This window comes from Oncorhynchus mykiss, chromosome 15 (genome assembly GCF_013265735.2).
Source record: "Oncorhynchus mykiss isolate Arlee chromosome 15, USDA_OmykA_1.1, whole genome shotgun sequence".
NCBI classification, from domain to species: Eukaryota; Metazoa; Chordata; class Actinopteri; order Salmoniformes; family Salmonidae; genus Oncorhynchus; species Oncorhynchus mykiss.
The window spans coordinates 49,309,952-49,334,732 of NC_048579.1; the positions used below are offsets into that span (position 1 = coordinate 49,309,952).

The 24,781-nt window shown below is 43.9% G+C and overlaps 1 protein-coding gene across 4 annotated transcripts in view; it reads right to left on the reverse strand.

Annotated features, from left to right (window-relative positions):
- Positions 1-5,721: 5,721 nt before the first annotated feature.
- LOC110490224 (ras association domain-containing protein 3) overlaps positions 5,722-24,781 on the reverse strand; it is a 56,254-nt gene continuing 37,194 nt past the window's right edge. For 3 of the 4 annotated variants that reach the window (XM_021563494.2, XM_036944498.1, XM_021563495.2), the window contains 5 exons: positions 14,764-14,871; positions 10,857-11,012; positions 10,658-10,745; positions 8,855-8,970; positions 5,722-8,772 (listed from right to left, as the gene is read on the reverse strand). In XM_021563494.2, the coding sequence (XP_021419169.2) occupies positions 8,623-8,772; positions 8,855-8,970; positions 10,658-10,745; positions 10,857-11,012; positions 14,764-14,871 (618 nt within the window). In that variant the 3' untranslated portion in view covers positions 5,722-8,622. The remainder of the gene's footprint in view (positions 8,773-8,854; positions 8,971-10,657; positions 10,746-10,856; positions 11,013-14,763; positions 14,872-24,781) is intronic. The other variant, XM_036944499.1, reaches the window with a different exon arrangement.

The following is a 24,781-nucleotide window of genomic DNA, read 5'->3' on the forward strand; positions in this document are numbered from 1 at the left end:
TACGTAGTTGAATGTGCTGACAACAAAATCACACAAAAATTATCAATGGAAATCAAATGTATCAACCCATGGAGGTCTGGATTTGGAGTCACACTCAAAATCAAAGTGGAAAACCACACTACAGGCTGATCCAACTTTGATGTAATGTCCTTAAAACAAGTCAAAATGAGGCTCAGTAGTGTGTGTGGCCTCCACGTGCCTGTATGACCTCCCTACAACGCTTGGGCATGCTCCTGATGAGGTGGCGGATGGTCTCCTGAGGGATCTCCTCCCAGACCTGAACTAAAGCATCCGCCAACTCCTGGACAGTCTGTGGTGCAACGTGGCATTGGTGAATGGAGCGAGACATGATGTCCCAGATGTGCTCAATTGGATTCAGGTCTGGGGAACGGGCGGGCCAGTCTATAGCATCAATGCCTTCCTCTTGCAGGAACTGCTGACACACTCCAGCCACATGAGGTCTAGTATTGTCTTGCATTAGGAGGAACCCAGGGCCAACCGCACCAGCATATGGTCTCACAAGGGGTCTGAGGATCTCATCTCAATGGCAGTCAGGCTACCTCTGGTAAGCACATGGAGGGCTGTGCAGCACCCCAAAGAAATGCCACCCCACACCATGACTGACCCACCACCAAACCGGTCATGCTGGAGGATGTTGCAGGCAGCAGAACGTTCTCCACGGCGTTTCCAGACTGTCACGTCTGTCACGTGCTCAGTGTGAACCTGCTTTCATCTGTGAAGAGCACAGGGCACCAGTGGCGAATTTGCCAATCTTGGTGTTCTCTGGCAAATGCCAAACATCCTACACGGTGTTGGGCTGTAAGCACAACCCCACCTGTGGACGTCGGGCCCTCATTACCACCCTCATGGAGTCTGTTTCTGACCGTTTGAGCAGACACATCCACATTTGTGGCCTGCTGGAGGTCATTTTGCAGGGCTCTGGCAGTGCTCCTCCTTGCACAAAGGCGGAGGTAGCAGTCCTGCTGCTGGGTTGTTGCCCTCCTACGGCCTCCTCCACATCTCCTGATGTACTGCCCTGTCTCCTGGTAGCGCCCCCATGCTCTGGACATTACGCTGACAGACACAGCAAACCTTCTTGCCACAGCTCGCATTGATGTGCCATCCTGGATGAGCTGCACTACCTGAGCCACTTGTGTGGGTTCTAGACTCCGTCTCATGCTACCACTAGAGTGAAAGCACCGCCAGCATTCAAAAGTGATCAAAACATCAGCCAGGAAGCATAGGAACTGAGAAGTGGTCTGTGGTCCCCACCTGCAGAACCACTCCTTTGTTGGGGGTGTCTTGCTAATTGCCTATAATTTCCACCTGTTGTCTATGCCATTTGCACAACAGCATGTGAAATTTATTGTCAATCAGTGTTGCTTCCTAAGTGGACAGTTTGATTTCACAGAAATGTGATTGACTTGGAGTTACATTGTGTTGTTTAAGTGTTCCCTTTATTTTTTTGAGCAGTTTATAATCATGTCACCAAATAATTGATTAAAACACACTATTTTGCAAAGAAGGTCTACAGTAGCCCCAACAGCACTCTGTAGGGCAGTGCCATCGTGTAGCTGGAGGACAACTAGCTTATGTCCTCCTCTGGGTACATTGACTTCAATACAAAACCTAGGAGGCTCATGGTTGTTACCCCCTTCCATAGACTTACACAGTAATTATGACAACTTCCGGAGGACGTCCTCCAGCCTGTCAGAGCTCTTGCAGCATGAACTAACCTTGTCCACCTAATGAAAGGATCAGAGAATGTGTAAGGGCGTTCGTCTGTAGGAGGAAGAGAAGCGGACCAAAGCGCAGCGTGGTGGTTATTCATGTTTTAATAAATCACTACACATGAACAAACTAACAAAAACAAGAAATGTGAAAACGCAAAACAGTCCTATCCTGTGACAACAAACACAGTGACAGGAACAATCACCCACAAACACACAGTGAAACCCAGGCTACCTAAGTATGATTCTCAATCAGAGACAACTAATGACACCTGCCTCTGATTGAGAACCATACTAGGCCGAAAACATAGAAATGCCCCAAAACATAGAAAAACAAACATAGACTGCCCACCCAACTCACGCCCTGACCATACTAAATAAATACAAAACAGAAATAGAGGTCAGAATGTGACAGAATGAATCTAGCACTGAAAGCATGAGCTACAGCTAGCTAGCACTGCAGTGTATAAAATGTGGTGAATAGCTGACTCAAAGACAGAGAAAGACAATAGTTGAACAGTTTTGAACAAATTAATTTCTTCCAAAATGAAGGAGACGCAAGAGAGAAATAGAGAGATTGTCATTTATTTCCAGTTTCACTTACTTAGCTAGCAAATGCTGCTAGCTAGTTTAGCCTCCTGAAACACCCTTCTCAACCAGAGGGATGCTTTGTTAGCTAGCTGGCTATGACTTTCCAACACAACACTGGAACTCTTCCAAGTCAAGGTAAGCTTTTGGTATTACTAATTTATTGCCACCGGTGTAACTGCTTACTGACTGTACACTGTAACGTTACTGATTGTAGCGGGTTTACTAACAGGTTAGTTCTATTAGTTATGCTGACTTTGACGTTACTTTAGCTAATATGGTGAGAACAATGTGTGTAGAAGTTTGGCTTGGAAAGGTTTTTTCGGCAGGTCACATACAGCTGATGTGTTGTGCATTGAAGTCCACAAGTGAAGGGAAGAGGTGAGAGGAGGAGAGATGCGAGAAGGAATACAACTTGGCTGCTATCAAAGCAAACAGTGTTTACTTGTAATCAGGGATGTATTTCTTTGTCGATTCTGTTGAAAAATGTTTCTTAAAACAGAAGCAAAGGGAACAAAAACGAGGATCAGAATTTGTCCAATAGAAACACTTGTTTGCAACTGTTGGTCTAATGATTACACCCTAGATCAGCTTGATGTAGGCAAGAGTGTGAAAGGCGGTATTGAATGTCACCTGTCGACCTGTGTGCACCTACGTTGTAAACTTTCATTCATAGGCTTGGTTGTAGCAACCTCATGACAGGTATAGGGGAACATTTGAGTATCATGTAGTAACCTAAACCTATCACATTGAACTGGGTGAATGGAATATGAATGAGAGTCATCCAATATACTGTAATAGAAATAAGGCCATGGTCATGAAAAACAAAAATCCCCCTCCCTCATCTTAAATGGCACTGACCGCCACTGTTTTGTATATATAGTGTATTTCAATGTTTCCATTTAATTTAATCTTTGTTACATGTAGTCTTGTGGTTGAGACATAATGCATAAGCATCATCAACAAAGGTAACATCTTAAGTGCAAGCTGAGGAAAGGATATGTTCATATTTGTTCATAAAAATTGCCCGAGGTCAAAGGCAAAATTCAGACCACTAGGGGTCAGTGTTTTTAGATAGGAGATCCTCTAGTCTTACAGCCTACAATTCTATAAATGAAGATCCTCTGTAGCTCAGTGGGTAATGCATGGCGCTTGCTACGCCGGGATAGTGGGTTCAATTCCCAGGACCACCATACTTAAACATGTTATGCACACATGACTAAGTTGCTATGGGTAAAAGTGTCTGTTAAATGTTATATAGATACACTCAACAAAAATGTAAAGTGTTGGTCCCATGTTTAATGAGCTGAAATAAAAGATCCCAGAAATGTTCCATATGTTAGTGAGCATTTCTCTTTTGAAAATATAATCCATTCATCTGACAGGTGTGGCATTTCAAGAAGCTGATTAAACAGCATGATCATTACACAGGTGCACCTTGTGCTGAGGACCATACAAGGCAACTAAAATGTGTTGTTTCGTTACACAACGCCACAGATGTCTCAAGCTGAGGGAGCGGACAATTGGCATGCTGACTGCAGAAATATCCACCAGAGCTGTTGCCAGACAATTGAATGTTCAATTCTCTATCATAAGCCGCCTCCAACATTGTTTTAGAGAATTTGGCAGGACGTCCAGCCTCACAACCACAGACCACCTGTATGGCGTCGTGTGGGCGAGCCGCTTGCTAATGTCAAAGCTGTGAACAGTGTCCCACCGTTGCGGTGGGATTATGGTATGGCCAGGCATAAACTACGGACAATGAGCACAATTGCATTTCATCAATGGTAATTTGAAATACCTTGACGAGATCCTGAGGCCCATTGTCGTAAGGATCTGTACACATTTCCATGGCCTGCATACTCAGACATGTCACCCATTAAGCATGTTTGGGATGCTCTGGATCGACATGTTCCAGTTCCCACCAATATCCAGCAACTTCGCAGAGCCATTGAAGTGTTGAGGGAAAGCATTCCACGGGCCACAATCAACAGCCTGATCAACTCTATGCGAAGGGGATGTGTCGCAATGCATGAGGCAAATGGTGGTCACACCGGATACTGACTGGTTTCTGATCCACTCCCCTACCATTTTTTTTTTTTAGGTATGTGACCAACAGATCAGTGTTGCCAGTCATATGTAATCCATCGATTAGGGCCTAATGAATTCTTTTTAATTGACTGATTTCCTAATATGAACTGTAAGTCAGTAAAACCTTTGAACAATTTTACGCAAAAGCAACAATTTCGGTCTACATCCATTTTTGGATTTATGAATGATATGTACCCATTGATTCTTGAAGAACGTAACCTATAAATGCTTCATGAGCTTAGTTTAAAGGGCAATTCCGCCATTTGTTAACCTCATATTCAACATCTGCGGCATCAAACCAGTGTCTACATACTGTATGTGTAAACGGTGTGCTTCTATTATCCATTTAAAAAAAGATAAAGTCCTAAAAAAAAAAAGATTCTTTGTGATATTACAGGGTAGGATTAAAAGTTTTAAAAAAACTGCAAAGAGTTTCTAGCTCAAGGGAGGGTATTTTCATGCTCCCCGCCACCGCAAAACTCACCATTTGAAAATCACTTTTTCAACAAAACATAGAAATGCGCCGTTTCACATATTAACACTGGTATTGTGCAGGAAATAATACAAATTAAGTTGATAGGTGGTGGAGTTGCCCTTTAACTGTCCTGTAAGAACCCCAAATATAAACTTGCTTTACTCCAATGTTTGTAAACAAGGTCGATGTAAACAAATGTATAATCATGGATTGTCTGTTATAAACATCCATAGCTCTGTAAATTAATTTGAAAGTGATTAAATGCATACAATTGATGATGGTCTGGCCGGCCCCTGCCCAGTCCCTAGAGAGCCCTCCCAATAACATTAACGAGATGTTATTCGGTCTCATAGAGAAAGGAGAGCAGGACCTGTAAGGTTTGAGCTCTGGAGGTCACAGCCACCTACACCAAGGACCTGAATGCAGAGATATGCGGGATGAAGAGCCCGCTTGACACTGGCACAGCCTCCGAAGTCCACAGGAAGAAGGTCACGCCAGAGACCCTCTGAAGATTGAGATCCCGGGTACACAGGCAAAGACATGTTGGTGTAGAAACCTGAGATCTATGAGCAGATGACATACACCTGGGCGACCGCTGTCTTGTCGACCTATTGCTGCAGATGCTCCTGCTATGCTGCACAGCCCTTGTTCTACTGCAACACCTGAATGAGCTACCCCCAGTTCGGCTATGTGTACTGGATCGTGGACGAATACTTAATCTTATGTAGCAACTGGTGCTTGCCCCTTTAGGAGCGCAGTCAGGTCTCGTTATTATAGTTCTGCATGTTCGATTCAGTGGCCAGAACAGTGGATTCACCAATACTCTTTTTTTTTTTGTACAATTTAAACTTTAATAGATGAATTCAGTCCTTTAGAGAAGTAAAGGCCACATTTGGTAACAATCCAAAAATAAACAGTTACCTACAAAAATAAACCTGCATCATCAATAATATAAATAGAATATAGCAAAGTCTTTTTCATTATAACATGTTAGTTGCATCCGGTCTCCTCCAAGCTGTGCCCATAGCTGCTGTGTTCATCCACATCTTGGTACTGAACCATAACTAACACTGTCAGCAGAATCATTCCAGGTATAGATCTTACAGTCTCTGCATATAGCACTGCAGCATAGAACATTACAAGAGCATAGCTGAAGAGACGGGGGGGGGGGGGGGCGATCTTTGGCAAATAGAGTTACGTATCTATCTAGTTTACGAATATCTATATAAATTGTTCATACATTTCCAAGTTCAACAGTACTGGCCTACGGTTCCATGAAGGCCACATAGTAGGCCTATATGCATTAGAGTAGATAATGCATGCATTATAGTATATTTATATGGGTTACCTTAGCAGTCATATTCCTACAGACGTAAAAGCCAACCAGACAGCACCGCCCATAACATGATGCAAATTGAAGATAAACCAACTTTCACAGTCTAACAAATCATACAGGAGCTTGTATAAATATCAAGTTTTAGAAACACCTAACATCTTTCATAAAAGCCACTCGTATTTCAATAAGAAAGGCCTAATTATGAAACATTGTCTAGAATTAGAATAGTGGAAGATCGGCATCTGGTAAATGGAGAAAAGAAAAATCCCTGAATTAAAAGGTAAAGTGCCCAGAAGCTTCAGTAGACAGTAAACTGGTCCGATAGGAGCGCTGGAGATAGATATGAACTGGTCTGGTTCAAAGCCCTGATGCTGAGATGTGCAGACCTCTAACTTGCTAACACAGGGCCAGTGGTATCTGTCAATGTAACACTGTGCTTTGCAACACCATTTAGCAGGGCTTACAAAGAAAATAATGGCTTTAGGATCTAAAATATGATAGATTATTTTACCATATCTAACTCCATTAACACAGTGATTAAACAAATTAAGTTCAGGGTGTGTAACCCCTTATAAACTCTAGCTATAACATTTTCCCTTAATTTTTACGAGGCCTCTAAGAGCTTGCACCAGGCAAAACCTAAAATAAATCTAAACATTTTAGAATATCTTCAGTTATAGAACAGAAAAAGAGAAAGCAACAGCACATCATATCACCAACAGGCTTTAGAGAAACAGTTTGATGCAGGTGAAGACCGAGAGGACAGTTACAGCATATATCCATAAGGTGGGGCTATATAACCACACCACTACTCTTCTATAGAGATAAACATGGCAAATAATGCAGTACCATCAGAAAAACGTCATATAGTACTGATAAACAACAAGGCTTTTAAACATGCCAATTCAACATATAGTCTTGCATTTGGTCAGTGTTGTTTTGATACGGTGCTAAGGGTTGATGGCCCAAAATGCACTCACTTGTTGCTCTGTCCATTGAAATGATTGTACTTTGCAATAGATGGACAGTCTCGGTTCAAATGAACTTCTCAGAGCAACAAGTTCTAGCCTCTCTCCTAGTCTAGGAGACTGATGAACACATGGTCATGTGACTTCATCTCCACGATAACGGACTAGTTTCTTTGGTCTGTTAGCACATCCATGCAGAGAGCATGTCACATGCAGCTTTGCTTCAGGGTTCAGAGTTCACACGCTGGTGCAATGGAAGGCTGATTTAAAGCATTTATCTTACCAGCCCTACAGCAGATTAGGACAGATGTAGCCATGTTAAATGAATACCAGAGGAACAGGAACAATATAGCCATTGTCATTCGCTGCTATTCCTAAACATGTTATCTGTGGCCACAGGCCTGGCACAGAGGTGGTTTAAACTAGGCCCTGAACTTTCTCGGCATCAACAATCTCTTAACACGGAACTCCAAAAACCCTCGTTTGTCACATCCATTTAATTTCTCAGGTTTTTCCTTACACAGCTTTCTACATTTCTTCTCTACCTCCTCTAAAACCATTAGTCAACTTCCCAAAATCTTTCCATTCTCACGGCATGTCCAGAGGTCAGCTCAAACTCCACTAACTGTCAGTCTGGTCACAAGCTGTAACACGCCCATTCTGACCTCTAAACCCCAAACAGCTTGTGACTCTCAGACTCTACACCAAATATTCTTCTCCTTTCAAGACCATCACAACCCTCAGTTTAAATACAATCACTCATCTTCTCTATCGCTCAGTTACCTAAAATACAGAGTCACTTCCATAAAACAGTCTAGCCTTTGTTGTCAATGTGTTTTCAGTGCGCCCCTGTGAGAAATAAATGAGCTCACTAGGTCCCTGTAGGAGTTGGATTGCTGCCACACCTTCATAGAACACAATAAAACCATTTCAGCAAAGAAACAGAACAAAGCGTCACCCACATAAATTAAAATGACAATATGTACAAACCAACGCATCCAATTAAATAGAAAGCACAAATAAATTGAATCAATTATTTTGGGGTTTGAGTCATTCACGTTCAAAAATGTCATTCTAAAATAATAAAAACAACTACAGAGAATGCACTAGAAGGATCCCAGAAGGATGGGAAGAGAGTGAACAGAAGAGTGAACATGGCACACAGGGTGTAGGCCTACTCAGTAAAGACATGGAGCTAGTCACTTGAGTGCTCCTGAATGAAGTCCAGGCTGACTGCAGTGGAACCACTGCCCTCTGCTCCCCTCTATTGTCCATCCAGTGTATTGCACACAGGGCCCACTGGTGCAATCTGGAGTTAATTCCAGCTGTCTGTCTCTCCAGTTTCTGAATCAGGTTGGACCAGTTTCCCCCTCAGTGTCCCTCAGACTGGCTTTTGGTTCCCAGCCCTCTCCTCCTCTCCTCCAGGGGCAGTAGTTACCCCGGCCCCCCTGCTGCGCTCATGGCCTCCTTCAGTTTGAGTCTGTAGTTGTCGTAGCGACGCGTCACGGAACACACCCGCTCAGTCTCCTCCTTCTCCAGCATCCTCAGGAAGTTACTCAACTCTGGGATGGAGAACGCTTCCCACTGGAAGAGAGAGAGGAGTACGGTTAATACAGAGAGTGAGAGTGTGTGTTTAGTGTGTGTGGGAGTTCCGTGTGCGTCTTACCATGACCTCGCCAGTCTGCTGTTCTCTCAGGACGAAGCCTAGTGTGTCGGTGTTGGGACCTGCTAGCAGACGCAGGAACAACGGATGCTCTCCCTCCGACAGCTTACACATGTACACTGCAGGAGGAAAAACACACAAGCTAGAACATCAGTACCATAATATGCAGTGGTTATAAGGCATGATCATTGGACATTCTACAAAAGGGTTCAGTGTTGAGTCAGGGGAAGACGTGCTGTAAAACACTGACTAATGAGAGCTTGGGAAACTGGGGATAGGCCAAAGTGGTGTGTGTGCATGGAAAACAACCCTGGATAAAAGTCCTGGCTCCATGCCAATGGGGTAAGAGCACACAAACTAAATGCACACACACACATACGGGTAAATAACCACAGCAGCCCTGTCAGATCAGAGACAGAAGTCTTTCACGAGAGTCAGTCACCAGGCAGCCCTCAACCCTCCTGCATGCTCCTTATCCAGAGACACCAGCACATGTTCCCAGCCTGTCCCTCTACAGTGGAGGTTCCTGCCTGCTAGGCCTAGCCAGCCTATACCTAACCCTATTAAAACCCAATTGGTGAAAGAGACCAGCTATGTAACAGATGGTGCCGTGGCAGTAGAGTACTTTAACCGTCCATCTCAGCAGGACTGGGAGAGAACCGCATTCCATGTCACACCGGATTCTGACATCACCATACGTTACATAGACATGCAAACATTTACCCTTCCTCATACGTCACAGTAACAGATCTAGGGTCAGTTTTGACGGTACAAATCCTGACCATTACAAACAGTCTATGCCCCCCCCCCTAGGCCTACTCCACCCAGGGGGTGCTGCTGTGTATCTGTCTGAGGGTATTTATCAGCTAGTGGAACTAAACTGTTTTTAATTGGACCACAGTAATGGCTCTGTCTAGACAGACCATCTCATTAACAGGCTCAGCCCTCCCCTCTTCATTTACAGAGGGGAAAACACCACGACGTCAGAGCTAGCATCTGAGCCACACTGTCCTAGAGGTCGGGGATAGCGTGTGTGCATTTCCCTTGACATAATGAAGAGCTGTCAGATTACACAACAGTGTGAGAAGAGATTAGACAGACCGTGACAGACTGCAGTCAGCACTGCTACTTGGCTGGAAGTCTGACCTATTCACAATCAAAACCATAACCTACCTGCACTCCTATTCCCGACCCCCACCCAGTCTTCAGTAAGAGGGGCTAATCTCCTGCTCTGTGGTATAGGGAGCAGGGACTGATCCATCTTTGCTCGTCTGCTGGGGGTCTCAAACCCGGGTTAAGGTCTAGGCTGAACCCCACCAGTGATCTGCCCTATCAATCGTATCTAGCAGAGCCCTAACACAGGAAGAACTGTAGTAACAGTAGGTGGGGGAGAGAAGACCAAGACACAGGCGCTACTATAACCTGTACTGAAACCAGTTGGGGCCTTCTCTCCACAGGCTGGCGGGTTGGAGAGCAGCTGCTGCTGGACATGCTGTGTGTGTGTGTGTGTGTGTGTGTGTGTGTGTGTGTTCTGCCCTGCCAGGGTATTCCAGACACAGGGATGAAACAATGTGTGTGGGGACAGCCCTGTGGCATTCAGCAACATGAGGGCGAGGAGTCTAGAAAGTCACATCCTGACCCTATAGATACTGACACACTCGCACTCATGAATACACTCCACACACACCATGTTCAGACACCAGCCCAGTTCTGGCATGCATGCCATCCTGCCAGCTAACACAGTCTGGCATCTATGGCATGACAAACCAGCTAGTCTCTCCTATAGCCAGAAAGACAGACACTTACCTTGCTCCTCCCTGCGGCAGCGTTTGTACAGGGCATATTTAGCAGGGTTGTCAGCTACGGTGAACTTGGTCAACAGGGCCTGGATCACCTGATAAATCAACGTTCACGGTAAAGACTAGCATCAGCGTTCATATATAATTATAGCCATTTTCTACAAATCACTGCAAGCAGGTTGAACGTAACTGTGTGAGAGACCCACCTGTCGTATGGTGTTGTTGGAGCTGATGTGAAGAGTGTTAGTCGCCCCCTGGGGGAGGTAGAAGGCCTCCTCTCCTCCCCCACCTCCTCGTACAGTGATGGGTCTCCTCAGCTCCAACTGCACCTTGATGAACCCTGTATACACACCACTGGGGTTCTACAGGGAGAGAGAGACAGGTCAGGATACTTCAGGGCAACAGAAAATGTACACAAGCGAGCATGTTTAGGGGGGGTAACAAGTTAGCAGATGGAGCCCAGATTTGTGGGCCTCTCTCTAAGCCCATTACTTCACGTACCACCTGCGGATGGGACAGCACCGCGCACGTGTGAGAGAGTCATTAAAGGCGATGAGCTGAAACTCAAATCAGCTGACTGCCACGACTAAAACGCACCCACACCGTTACGTTTCTTTAGAGAAAGAACAAAAGAGTTACTTGTGGTTGCGATAGATGGACAGATCAGGGACACAAAGAGAGGAGAGAATAAAATGGGTGTGGGAGCAAAGAAAGACATTCTAAAGAAGACAGAAGTAGTCATTATGCCTGCCTGACTGCATGTTTTAGATGAGACTGACATGTCTGATAGCATGACATCTGAATCAAAGAACAGTGGTTGAACGTTGACCCCTCAGAAGTCAATAAATACAGTACCAGTCAAAAGTTGACACATTCATTCCAGGGTTTCTTTATTTGTACTATTTTCTACATTGCAGTATAATAGTGTAGTCAGCAAAACTATTAAATAACACATATGGAATCATGTAGTAACCAAAACAGTTAGACTGTCAAAGTAGCCATTTTTCCTTGATGACAGCTTTGCACACTCTTGGCATTCCCTCAACCAGCTTCACCTGGAATTCCAACAGTCTTGAAGGAGTTCCAACATATGCTGAGCACTTGTTGGAAAACCACCATTTCACTCTTCGGTCCAATTCATCCCAAACCATCTCAAATTGGGTTGAGGTCAGGTGATTATGGAGGCCAGGTTATCTGACGCAGCACTCCATCACTCTCCTTCTTGGTCAAATAGCCCTTACACAGCCTGGATGTCTGTTGGGTCATTGTCCTGTTGAAAAACAAATGATTGTTTCACTAAGCGCAAACCCAGATGGGATGGCGTATTGCTGCAGAAAGCTGTGGTAGCCATTCTGGTTAAGTGTGCCTTGAATTCTAAATAAATCAGACAGTGTCACCAGCAAAGTACCCTCACACCTCCTCCTCCATGCTTCACGGTGGGAACCACACACGCAGAGATCATCCTTTCACCTCCTCTGCGTCTCTAAGACACAGCGGTTGGAACCAAAAATCTCAAATTTGGACTCAGACCAAAAGGACAACTTTCCAACGGTCTAATGTCCATTGATTGAGTTTCTTGCCCCAAGCAAGTCTTCTTATTGGTGTCCTTTAGTGGTTTCGTTGCAACAACTCAACCATGAAGACCTGATTCACGCAGTCTCCTCTGAACAGTTGATGTTGAGATGTGTCGTCTTAAACTCCGTGAAGCATTTATTTGGGATGCAATTTCTGAAGCTGGTAAGTCTAATGAACTTATCCACTGCAGCAGAGGTAACTCTGGGTCTTCCTTTCCTGTGGCAGTCCTCATAAGAGCCAGTTTCATCATAGCGCTTGATGATTTTGAGACTTCACTTAAAGAAACAGGACTGACTGAACTCCGTGTCTTCAAGTAATGGACTGTCGTTTCTCTTTGAGCTGTTCTTGCCATAATATGGACTTGATCTTTTACCAAATAGGGCTATCTTCTGTATACCAACCCTACCTTGTCACAACACAACTGATCGGCTCAAACGCATTAAGACAGACATTCCACAAACTTACTTTTAACAAGGAACAACAGTTAATTTAAATGCATTCCAGGTGACCTTATGAAGCTGGTTGAAAGAATGCCAAGAGTGTGCAAAGCTGTCATCAAGGCAGGGGTGGCTATTTTGAAGAATTAACACTTTTTGGTTACTAAACTCAGCAAAAAAAAGAAACGTCCCTTGTCACAACCCTGTTTTAAAATATAATTTGTAAAAATCCAAAACTTCACAGATCTTCATAGTAAAGGGTTTAAACACCGTTTCCCATGCTTGTTCAATGAACCATAAACAATTAATGAACACGCACCTGAGGAACGGTGGTTAAGACACTAACAGCTTACAGATGGTTGGCAGTTAAGGTCACAGTTATGAAAACTTAGGACACTAGAGGCCTTGTTACAGACTCTGAAAATCACCAAAAGAAAGATGCCCAGGTTCCCTGCTCATCTATGTGAACGTGCCTTAGGCATGCTGCAAGGAGGCATGAGGACTGCAATAAATTGAAATGTCTGTACTGCGAGATGCCTAAGACAGCGCTACAAGGAGACAGGACGAACAGCTTATCATCCGCGCAGTGGCAGAACACGTGTAACAACACCTGCACAGGATCGGTACATCAAAACATCACACCTGCGGGACAGGTACAGGATGGGAACAATTGCCCAAGTTGCACCAGGAACGCACACTCTCTCCATCAGTGCTCAGATTATCAGCCTATTGCGGACAGAGGCTGGACTGAGGGCTTGTAGGCCTGTTGTAAGGCAGGTCCTCAGACATCACCGGCAACAATGCCAAACCCACCGTCGCTGGACCAGACAGGCCTGGCAAAAAGTGCTCTTTTGACGAGTTGCAGTTATGGCTCACCAGGGGTGATGGTAGGATTCGCGTTTATAATCAAAGGAATTAGCGTTACACCGAGGCCTGTACTCTGGAGCGGGATCGATTTGGGGGTGGGGGGTCAGTCATGGTCTGGGGTGGTGTGTCACAGCATCATCGGACTGAGCTTGTCGTCATTGCAGGCAATCTCAACGCTGTGCGTTACAGGGAAGACATCCTCCTCCCTCATGTGGTACCCTTCCTGCAGGCTCATCCTGACCTGACCCTCCAGCATGACAATACCACCATTTCCCCCCAGAAATATCCAGGAACTTGCCGGTGCCTTGGTGGAAGAGTGGGGTAATATCTCACAGTAAGAACTGGCAAATCTGGTGCAGTCCATGAAGAGATGCACTGCCGTACTTAATGGAGGTGGTGGCAACCCTAGATACTGACTTAATTTTGACTCCCCCCCCCCCCCCCTCCCCCCTTGTTCAGGGACACATTATTCCATTTGTTAGTCACATGTCTGTGGAACTTGCTCAGTTTACATCTCAGTTGTTGAATCTTATGTTCATACAAATATTTACACATGTTAAGTTTGCTGAAAATAAACAGAGTTGACAGTGAGATGACGTTTCTTTATTGCTGAGTTTACATGATTCCATATGTGTTATTTAATAGTTTTGAGGTCTTCAATTGAGCTGAAAATAAAGAAAAACTCTTGAATAAGTAGGTGTCCAAACTTTTTACTGGTACGTTACAGTTATTCATCTGGGACAAATCTCTCAGGCAGGCCTGTTCCAGACAGCTAGTCTGGTGAACATGTGTTGTGTGCCACCATCATGCCCGCAGATTGATGAGCAGACAGTTAGAGCTGGTCCTCTTCTACATAACAGGGTGGGTCAGGACAACTCAAGAGCTTCTGTTCAATCCCCCTAATCATTAGTAAAGGAAGGAGTTGTGGTGGAAGCATGCAGCGAGCAAACGTGAGTGTCACGTCTCTTGTGGATCAGGAGGGGATAGATGACAAAACATGAGTGCAGAATGAGCCTTTACGGTTCAGCTCAGCTCTGAAGGCTGGCCGACCCACGCACGCACACACTTGTGCCAGAGATAACCATCAGAGCCGGACAGTCATTCAAGTTAGTTGAGGGATGAGGGGTCAAAGTGGGTAGCTAGGTCACATGGGATGATAAACTGAGGCCTAGTGTCTGATACAGGAGTTGGGTTAAGGGTAAGTGGACAGGGTCAGGGATTAGAGGTCACTTGCCAGCGTCATTTTGAGGTGGTCCTTGGAGGAGTTGTTGTACAGCTCGACCTTCTGTCTGATCTCCTCTCTGCTGAGATGAGTCCGTAACTCCCTTTCCTGCACAACATCCTGATTGACAAAAACAGAGTTAAGTGGTGTTATTACATGTTATTTGGCCTGAAGACATTTGCTATCTGTATCAGCTGATCTTACCAAAGAGTATAAGCACACACACGCGCACACCCAGCCCTGGGCCTGCCACAGAGTGTTTTCCTGACCTTCATTCGGAGGCCCTAGATCAGGGATATGCAACTGGCAGCCAGATTATTACTTTATACAAGCCCTTTGATCAATTGATCAATCAATGATCGTTAAAATGACAAGCACTATGGTGGGGTGGTCTGTAGTGTGGTTTCTAGTGCCTACGTGGCCAGTTCATTCTTTTTTCTTCATATGAAGTTGGCTCTAGCGCTTTAACAGTTTAAGCTACAAAATATTATGACCCTATTACTGAAAGCTACGACTAAGGAACACCTACGTGCCTTCTATTTCCTTCTGATATTGACAAGGACTTAATTATTGACAAGGACTTCCCTAATGACTGAGGAAAATTTATTCAAAACTGCAGACTGGAATTTGGCATTACCTGATTTGACATACTGCATATGTGTTATTTATTGAGATACTTAGTTCCAGATGATTTTAAATTTACTTAATTTACTTTTAGAACCTCTTTATATTTGTTTTTGGGTTGAACCGACTCACATTGGTTGAGCGCCAGTCACTTCTTTCCTAATTACTTTTAGCAACATTTCATTTTAAGGAAAGTATTTTAATGGCGGTTGGGCATTTTTGTAAAAAAATGTTTTATACAGTTCTTCCAATGAATAATCATGTAGAAAATGTCCGCCGCCCCACGCAATTAACATTTGTATTTAATTTTTTAAAACTATATCTGGGCCTCCGTTAAATACATACACTGAACAAAAACAAACGCAACATGTAAAGTGTTGGTTTCATGAGCTGAAATAAAAGATCCCAGAAATGTTATTTTGCGCACAAATTTGTTTCCATCCCTGTTAGTGAGCATTTCTCCTTTGCCAAGATAATCCATCCACCTGACAGGTGTGGCATATCAAGAAGCTGATTAAACAGCATAATCATTGCACAGGTGCACCTTGTGCTGGGGACAATAAAAGGCCACTCTATAATGTGCAGTTGTCACACAAGTGCCACAGATGTCTCAATTTGAGGGAGCGTACAATTGGCATGCTGACTGCAGGAATGTCCACCAGAGCAGAGTATTTCATGTTGATTTTGCGCGCACACACACAGATGACTCATCCCACCATAGGACAGAAGTGTGCTAGGCCCAACCCAGGGAGAGAGGTCATAGTCATGTAATGAATGTGCTCCCCAGATCCAGAGAGATGAGTCATACCACTGAAGGCTGTGACTTTCACACACATGTACACATACGTTTTAACTCCTAGAAAGCAGAAGGATCTGACTTCCGAGTTTGTCGATAATGAGAACTGAATTTTAGTTATTTCTTAATGGATAGCTTCCTCTCCATATCACCCTGGATCAAGCAGTCATAGCAGACACGTCATCCTCAGTGTGTGTGCCTGCCTGACGGTCCAAAGTCCACACAGCGCTGTGTGTTCTTACATGGGCATAGAGCTTTGCTCTCTAAGGCTCCTAGCTACTAAAAACAAACCTAAACCACACTCAGTATCCTGGCAAGACCTAGCAGGCACTGGACACCTTATAAGGCCACACTGCACGAGAGACCAGGGTGCCAACGTGCGCATACACACAGAAGAGTCCACCTTAGGCAATAACATTGATAGTGGAGTGGTATGGTTCTAATAGCCTAGTCTCAGGGAGACAGGGGCCATATTCCTGACCTACTAGTTTTCTTTAATGTCAACATCAAGGCAATAAAAGGCATGCTTCTGATGGACTTTTTTTACTGCCTACCACAGAGGAAAACAGGCTCATAAAATAACAGTACAGAGCTCCTTACTGTTACGGTTAGCAATGGATGTGGTCTAATGCTGGGGTTTAGACTCTTGCTGCAGCCAGATGTCTTCACTGACCGGGGATTGGGCTGGGTGGCACTGTGGAGAACTGGAGGTCAATTCCACCTAGCCCATGGTGTAACCCAGTAGGTTCATGAGACTATGGGTTGCAGTGTATGAGCCAAAACAGGTGCCATTGACCTGTTGCTTGGTCGAGCCCAGTGACTCACTACAGGAATATTAGGTCAACGGCACTGTTAGCACTACACAGACATGACAGCATATCAAGGCCTCTTGATATGCATAGGAGAAAGTGGCTCTGCACTAATAAATAAAGACCTTAAAACAGTACGTCAGATTCAGTCTTACTGAAAGTATGCATATTCTTCACAAACATCATACGTCCAAACTCAGAACCCCAAAATAACATTGACGCTGTGGTAGAACATTTATTTTGATTAGCGATTGTGCATTTTTCAAAATCTCATCAGGTAGTCTGATTTCAGATGGGTCATGTAAAGAGGGTTATTAGGGAAATCCTTATTGCACAGCATGCAAACATTTAAATCAAACTATTATATTATTCTGACTATTCCCAATAATCGTATTATTGTGTGCATAAATCAGTGCTGGTTGTGTTCCTATTGGTCAGTCACCGAAATCAGCTCGTAACACCAGCCACACACACGATAAATGCCCCCCAAAAATCTGATCCTGACAGAACTGTTGGAGCCTACGACCGGACGTAGTGGTACTTAAATCGTCAGAAGTAGACCAGGTCACACGGAACGAGCCAAGACGACCGACAATCGTTTACGACCTACGACTTTACAATTGTCAGGTACGGCAAAATCATGGCATAAGATGACAAAACAACAAAAAAACAACAAAAAAACAACCTTACAATCTGGGGGGCTTTAGCCTCCAAATCCACCATGTATTTATACACACACTGTAGTCACGGCAGATAGAGCTAGTCATCCCTGAAGTACTTTACCGGGTCGTACAGGTCACAGCTGATTAAAGTGGCTCACAGTAAGACCAAGGGGATTATGGGTAGCCACAGAGAGAGGTTGGTGTTGGTTATGACAACACTTGCTAGCCGCTATTGCATGGGCCATGACCACTCAGGGGTTGCGTGAGAGAGAGAGTTGGTTGATTGGCCTGATCGCCATCACGACCAGCTCTATAGGATTACCTCTGTTTCAAACAGAACCTCACAGAGGTCATGATCAACTACAACAGATGGCGCAGTGCCAAGCCAGTTCATGACTGTGGTCTTGAACAAACGTACATCGGTATCATTACTTTGGGTTCAGAGGCAGAGTATGCAAAAGGGAGTGTATTTGAGTACATACAGACAGGAGGAGCACCAGTGAGCCGGAGCGTGAGACAAAAGGCAAAACAAATGTCCTGATGAGGTAATGCCCCCAAAAAACAGCCTTCTCCCTCCCACACAGTGTTTGTTTTAGCCACGGGCCACTACACTGCAGCCGGCGAGGAGAGCAGAAACACAGCAGAACAGATTTTAGGACTGTCCCTGAGAGTTCAACCTGTCGTTTTTAACCTCTCCACTCTCTTCACTGTAGTTACTGCAGCATCAAGGTTAATGAATGCCAGTCGGATTAGACTCTGTTAAAGTAACGACAAGCCTATACTCTCCCTCTGTACCCTGATTGAAGTGGGCAGGCAGGGTTAGCTGGGGTGGCAGAGGTATAAGGAGGAGGGAGGAGAGGGGAGCTGTTTTTTAGGGTGAAGAGTCAGTTGGCCGAGCAATGTGGGATAGCTGTGGGTCAGTGTGCAGTAAAGTGGCTCTGGGGTTGAGTGCTTTGAGTAAGCCTTAGTAGAGTTACGAGTTCAGTGCAGGGTTAAGTAGAGGTGTGCGGGTGTCACTTAACGTGTGAAGCAATGTGTGTGAGGTAGACCGATGATTTTTCAACAGCGATAACGATTGGAGGACCAAAAAAAGCCGAAACCGATTAATCAGACGTTTTTTTTAAATATAAATATATAAAAATAAAATTTGGGAATGCGCTTGTTAAATCAACCGTTCGGCAAAGTAGACTGATTCAATGATAAATGAAGAGGCACCGCATTGATTATTTGCAAAGCAGGACAAGCTAGTTAAACTAGTCATATCAACCATGTGTTGTTAACTAGTGATTATGTTAAGATTGTTTTTTTTACAAGATAAGTGTAATTCTAGGAAGCAATTTTCGTTCGATCTTTGCTGCACTCACGTAACAGGTGGTCAGCCTGCCACGCAGTCTCCTCGTTGAGTGCAATGTAATCGGCATCCAAAAATGGCAATTACTGATTGTTATGAAAACGTGAAATCTGCCATGCTGATTAATCGGTCGAACTCTAGTGTGAGGTGTAATGTGTTTGGTGTGTTCAAAGGAGAGAGAATAGGCTGTACTTCGCGTCAGTCGCAGTCAGTCAAACAAACCGGTTCCTCGCCTGACTAATATAGATTACACACAACTGATGTTATCCGTTTACAGAGCCAGACAGCCATGCTTCTCAAGCAGAAAATAAAACGAGCTAAAAAAAAAGCTGGAAATAGACTAAACACCCCTGACAACCTACATCTGGATGTGTGTGCATGGATATTGTTCTAGATAAAGATTCAGGGAAGAGCAGTTCGACCTTGTGTTATGGTAGTTTGTGAATCCATGACCAGTCTCACTCAGTGCTATAGTGATGAAGCAACTATCCGCTCCTCTGTGTGGGACTTCCTCTTCAGCTTAGAGGGGAAATCCACAGCAGCCACACCTTTCCTCCGCATAACAGACGTGGACATTCCTCAACTAATGCAGGTTCTGTAGACATAAACCAAGCACTGAATACACCGCATCCAGTGAAAAGCCACTTGGAGATTCTATACTACCACTATACCACAGCCAATTCCCTGACACCACACTACAAACTGCACAGTACTCATTTTGACCTGGAGGGATTCCAGCTGCTATTTACTGACCTGAGTCTGACCCAGTACTGCATGCACAAACACACAGAATAACGTGGGAAAGATTAAACCACTCCATTGACTGCAGCAGGAGTGATCCATCCCTTAGCGTCCCACTGGACAGAACAGAGGTGAACTCCTGCTCAGTGGGCTCAGAGTTAGAGAGTCCATTCTGCCTCCTGTGGTGTCAATGGACACGCATAACTGAAAGTGGCTTTACTGAGGGTGAGTAAGGAGGTCAAGACTGAAACCCTCTGCTGAACACACACAAAACAAAAATACTGAGCTGGACAAACTCTGGGCTAAACAAAGAGAAAGAGGAATGGAAACCACCCCGGTAGAACTGCTGACTCTCCCCACAGGCCCCTGGCCTGGAATGCACACACTGCTGATAGAGATCTCCACAGACCCCCTATCTAGCGGAGGTATGAAAACACTGGAGATTGGAAAATCTGAATCTTGGGGAGTTGGGATGTGCCTGTTTCTCCAAGTCTGTGCTCCATGTGTAGTCTACTGCTCCACACCAAGTCTGAAACATATGAGAGAGAGAGGTATCTGGGGTTGGGAAGGGGGGCTAAGAAAAAAGTGTGAGTTCCATATCTGGATTTTTATGGGAAGATTTATCGTATCATATTGTTTTGACGACGTGGCAAAACTATTTCTGCGCTAGTTGGCTGTACATGCAAATCAATCCCAGAACAGCAGGAAAGGACCTTGTGAGGATGCTGGAAGAAACAGGTACAAAAGTATCCATAGTCAAATGAGTCCTATATCGACATAGCCTGAAAAACGACTTAGCAAGGAAAAAGCCACTGATCCAAAACCGCCATAAAGAAGCCAGACTACGGTTTGCAACTGCACATGGGGACAAAAATCATACTTTTTGGAGAAATGTCCTCTGGTCTGATAAAACAAAAATAGAACTGTTTGGACATAATGCCCATCGTTATGTTTGGAGGGAAAAGGGGAAGGCTTGCAAGCCAAAGAACACATCCCAACTGTGAAGCACAGGGGTGGCAGCATCATGTTGTGAGGGTGCTTTACTGCAGGAGGGACTGGTGCACTTCACAAAATAGATGGCTTCATGAGGTGGGAAAATGTGGATATATTGAAACATCAAGAAATCAGTCCGGAAGTTAAAACTTGGTCACAAATGGGTCCTCCAAATGGACAATGACCCCAAGCATACTTCCAAAGTTGTGGCAAAATGGCTTAAGGACAACAAAGTCAAGGTATTGGAGTGGCCATCACCCTGACCTCAATCCTATAGACAATTTGAAAAAGCGTGTGCAAGCAAGGAGGCCTTACAAACCTGACTCAGTTGCACCATCTCTGCCATGAAGAATGGGCCAAAATTCACCCAACTTATTGTGGGAAGCTTGTGGAATGCTACCCGAAACATTTGACCCAAGTTAAACAAGTAAAAGGCAATGCTACCAAATACTAATTGAGTGTATAAAAAAATTCTGACCCACTGGGAAGTTGATGAAAGAAATAAAAGCTGAAATAAATCTTTACTATTATTCTGACATTTCACATTCTTAAAATAAAAGTTGTGATCCTAACTGACTTAAGACAGGGATTTTTTTACTAGGATTAAATGTCAGGAATTGTGAAAAACTGAGTTTAAATGTATTTGGCTAAGGTGCATGTAAACTCCCGACTTCAACTGAATATAAAATACAAATGGTATTGAGAGAAATAGTCGACGGGTCATAATTCCTATAATAACTACAACCTAAAACTTCTTAACTGGGAATATTTGTCTTCGCTATTCTACAATGTAAAAATTAGAGGTCGAACGATTATGATTTTTTGATACCGCTTATTGGAGGACAATTAATTAAAAAAAAAATATATATATATATAAATATATATATATATATATATATATATATATATATATATATATATATATATATATATATATATATATATATATATATATATATATATATATATATATATATATATATATATATATATATATATATATATATATATATATATATATATATATATATATATATACACACACACACAGCTCAAAAAAATAAAGGGAACACTTAAACGACACAAAGTAACTCCAAGTCAATCACACTTCTGTGAAATCAAACTGTCCACTTAGGAAGCAACACTGATTGACAATAAATGTCACATGCTGTTGTGCAAATGGAATAGACAACAGGTGGAAATTATAGGCAATTAGCAAGACACCACCAATAAAGGAGTGGTTCTGCAGGTGGTGACCACAGACCACTTCTCAGTTCCTATGCTTCCTGGCTGATATTTTGGTCACTTTTGAATGCTGGCGGTGCTTTCACTCTAGTGGTAGCATGAGACGGAGTCTACAACCCACACAAGTGGCTCAGGTAGTGCAGCTCATCCAGGATGGCACATCAATGCGAGCTGTGGCAAGAAGGTTTGCTGTGTCTGTCAGCATAGGGTCCAGAGCATGGAGGCGCTACCAGGAGACAGGCCAGTACATCAGGAGACGTGGAGGAGGCCGTAGGAGGGCAACAACCCAGCAGCAGGAGCGCTACCTCCACCTTTGTGCAAGGAGCAGCACTGCCAGAGCCCTGCAAAATGACCTCCAGCAGGCCACATATGTGCATGTGTCTGCTCAAACGGTCAGAAACAGACTCCATGAGGGTGGTATGAGGGCCCGACATCCACAAGTGGGGGTTGTGCTTACAGCCCAACACCGTGCAGGACGTTTGGCATTTTCCAGAGAACACCAAGATTGGCAAATTCGCCACTGGCGCCCTGTGCTATTCACAGATGAAAGCAGGTTCACACTGAGCAGGTGACAGACGTGACAGTCTGGAGACGCCGTGGAGAACGTTCTGCTGCCTGCAACATCCTCCAGCATGACAGGTTTGGCAGTGGGTCAGTCATGGTGTGGGGTGGCATTTCTTTGGGGGGCCGCACAGCCCTCCATGTGCTCGCCAGAGGTAACCTGAATGCCATTAGGTACGGTGCGGTTGGGCCCTGGGTTCCTCCTAACGCAAGACAATGCTAAACCTCATGTGGCTGGAGTGTGTCAGCAGTTCCTGCAAGAGGAAGGCATTGATGCTATGGACTGGCCCGCCCGTTCCCCAGAGCTGAATCCAATTGAGCACATCATGTCTCGCTCCATCCACCACAGACTGTCCAGGAGTTGGCGGATGCGTTTGTCCAGGTCTGGGAGGAGATCCCTCAGGAGACCATCCGCCACCTCATCAGGAGCATGTCCAGGTGTTGTAGGGAGGTCATACAGGCAAGTGGAGGCCACACACACTACTGAGCCTCATTTTGACTTGTTTTAAGGACATTACAAAATTGGATCAGCCTGTAGTGTGGTTTTCCACTTTATTTTTGAGTGTGACTCCAAATCCAGACCTCCATGGGTTGAAAAATTTGATTTCCATTGATAATTTGTGTGATTTTGTTGTCAGCACATTCAACTATGTAAAGAAAAAAGTATTTAATAAGAATATTTCATTCATTCAGATCTAGGATGTGTTATTTTAATGTTCCCTTTTTTCCTTCACTCTGTGGTCCAACTCAATCGCAAAGCACTCCATCACTCCCCTTGGTCAAATAGCCCTTCCACAGCCTGGAAGTGTGTTGGGTCATTGTCCTGTTGAAAAACAAAATGATTGTCCCACTAAGCACAAACCAGATGGGATGGTGTATGGCTGTAGAATTGTGGTAGCAATGCTGGTTAAGTGTGCCTTGAATTCTAAATAAAAATCACTGACAGTGTCACCAGCAAAGCACCCCCACCATGCAGAGATCATCCGTTCACCTACTCTGCGTCTCACAATTTGAGCATGAAGAACTGATTCACGCAGTCTCATCTGAACAGTTGATGTTGAGATGTCTGTTACTTGAACTCTGAAGCATTTACTTGGGCTGCAATTTCTTAGGCTAGTAACTCTAATGAACTCTGCAAGAGAGGTAACTCTTGGTCTTCCTTTCCTGTGGTGGTCCTTATGAGAGCCATTCATCATAACGCTTGATGGTTTTTGCAACTGCACTTGAAGAAACTTTCAAAGTTCTTGAAATTATCCAGATTGACTGACCTTCATGCCTTAAAGTAATGGACTGTCATACTCTGAAGAATCTAAAATAGAAAATATACTTTTATTTGTTTAACACTTTTTTGGTTACTACACAATTCCATGTGTTATTTCATAGTTTTGATGTACTATTTTCTACATTGTAGAATGATAGTGAAGACAAATAAAGAAAAACCCTGGAATGAATGTGTGTCCAAACTTTTGACTGGTACATCTACAGAAATAAGACTGATTTTGCTTCTGTTGCCTGTTTGTATTATAGCCTACTGATTCTGGGAGCACCAAGCCTCATCTAAGGGCAAAATGTTGGAAAAAGTAATTTTACATCTTTGCTATACAATTTTTTTCATTAGAAGAGACTGGTATTACTTGGAATGTATTATTTAGTGTTGTTTACACTGTTCCAAACAGGCAGAAAAATATTATAACTTGACAGCACCTGTTTGTCACATAATATGTAGGCAGCGCTCGCTCCTGCACCCTTCTTTTTCTTGAGCTCCTTGTTATTATTCCAATTATTATTATGATCATCATAATAAGTAATGCTATTATCATTAGTAGGCTTTGTATAGTATCCTTGTATAACCACCATCGAGCTGTGAGCCTAAGAGCGTGTCCTGTTTAGTTAGTCTTAATACCGTAACTTATTTGGGCCCATTTCAATAGGCTACTGTGTCTATCAATCAATCTTTCATTTGTTCATGTCATCACACAGGGAGCTTTAATCTAACAGCAATAGTCTGAGTATTGTGTGCCAAACAACATTTCCACAACTAAGTCAAATGTCTTCTACTGATCCGACTTCCCCTTTCCCTCCTGAACAACCAGTAAACATTTACTGTCAACATTACATGTTCCTTGGAGTTTGATATAAGAAATGTATGGGATTATGATAGGGCCTGACCTATAGCCTGTTGATCACATGCATGCAATTCTTACACGTTTCACATAAAGAGCAAGGGTTAATGGAACAGGGAATGTTT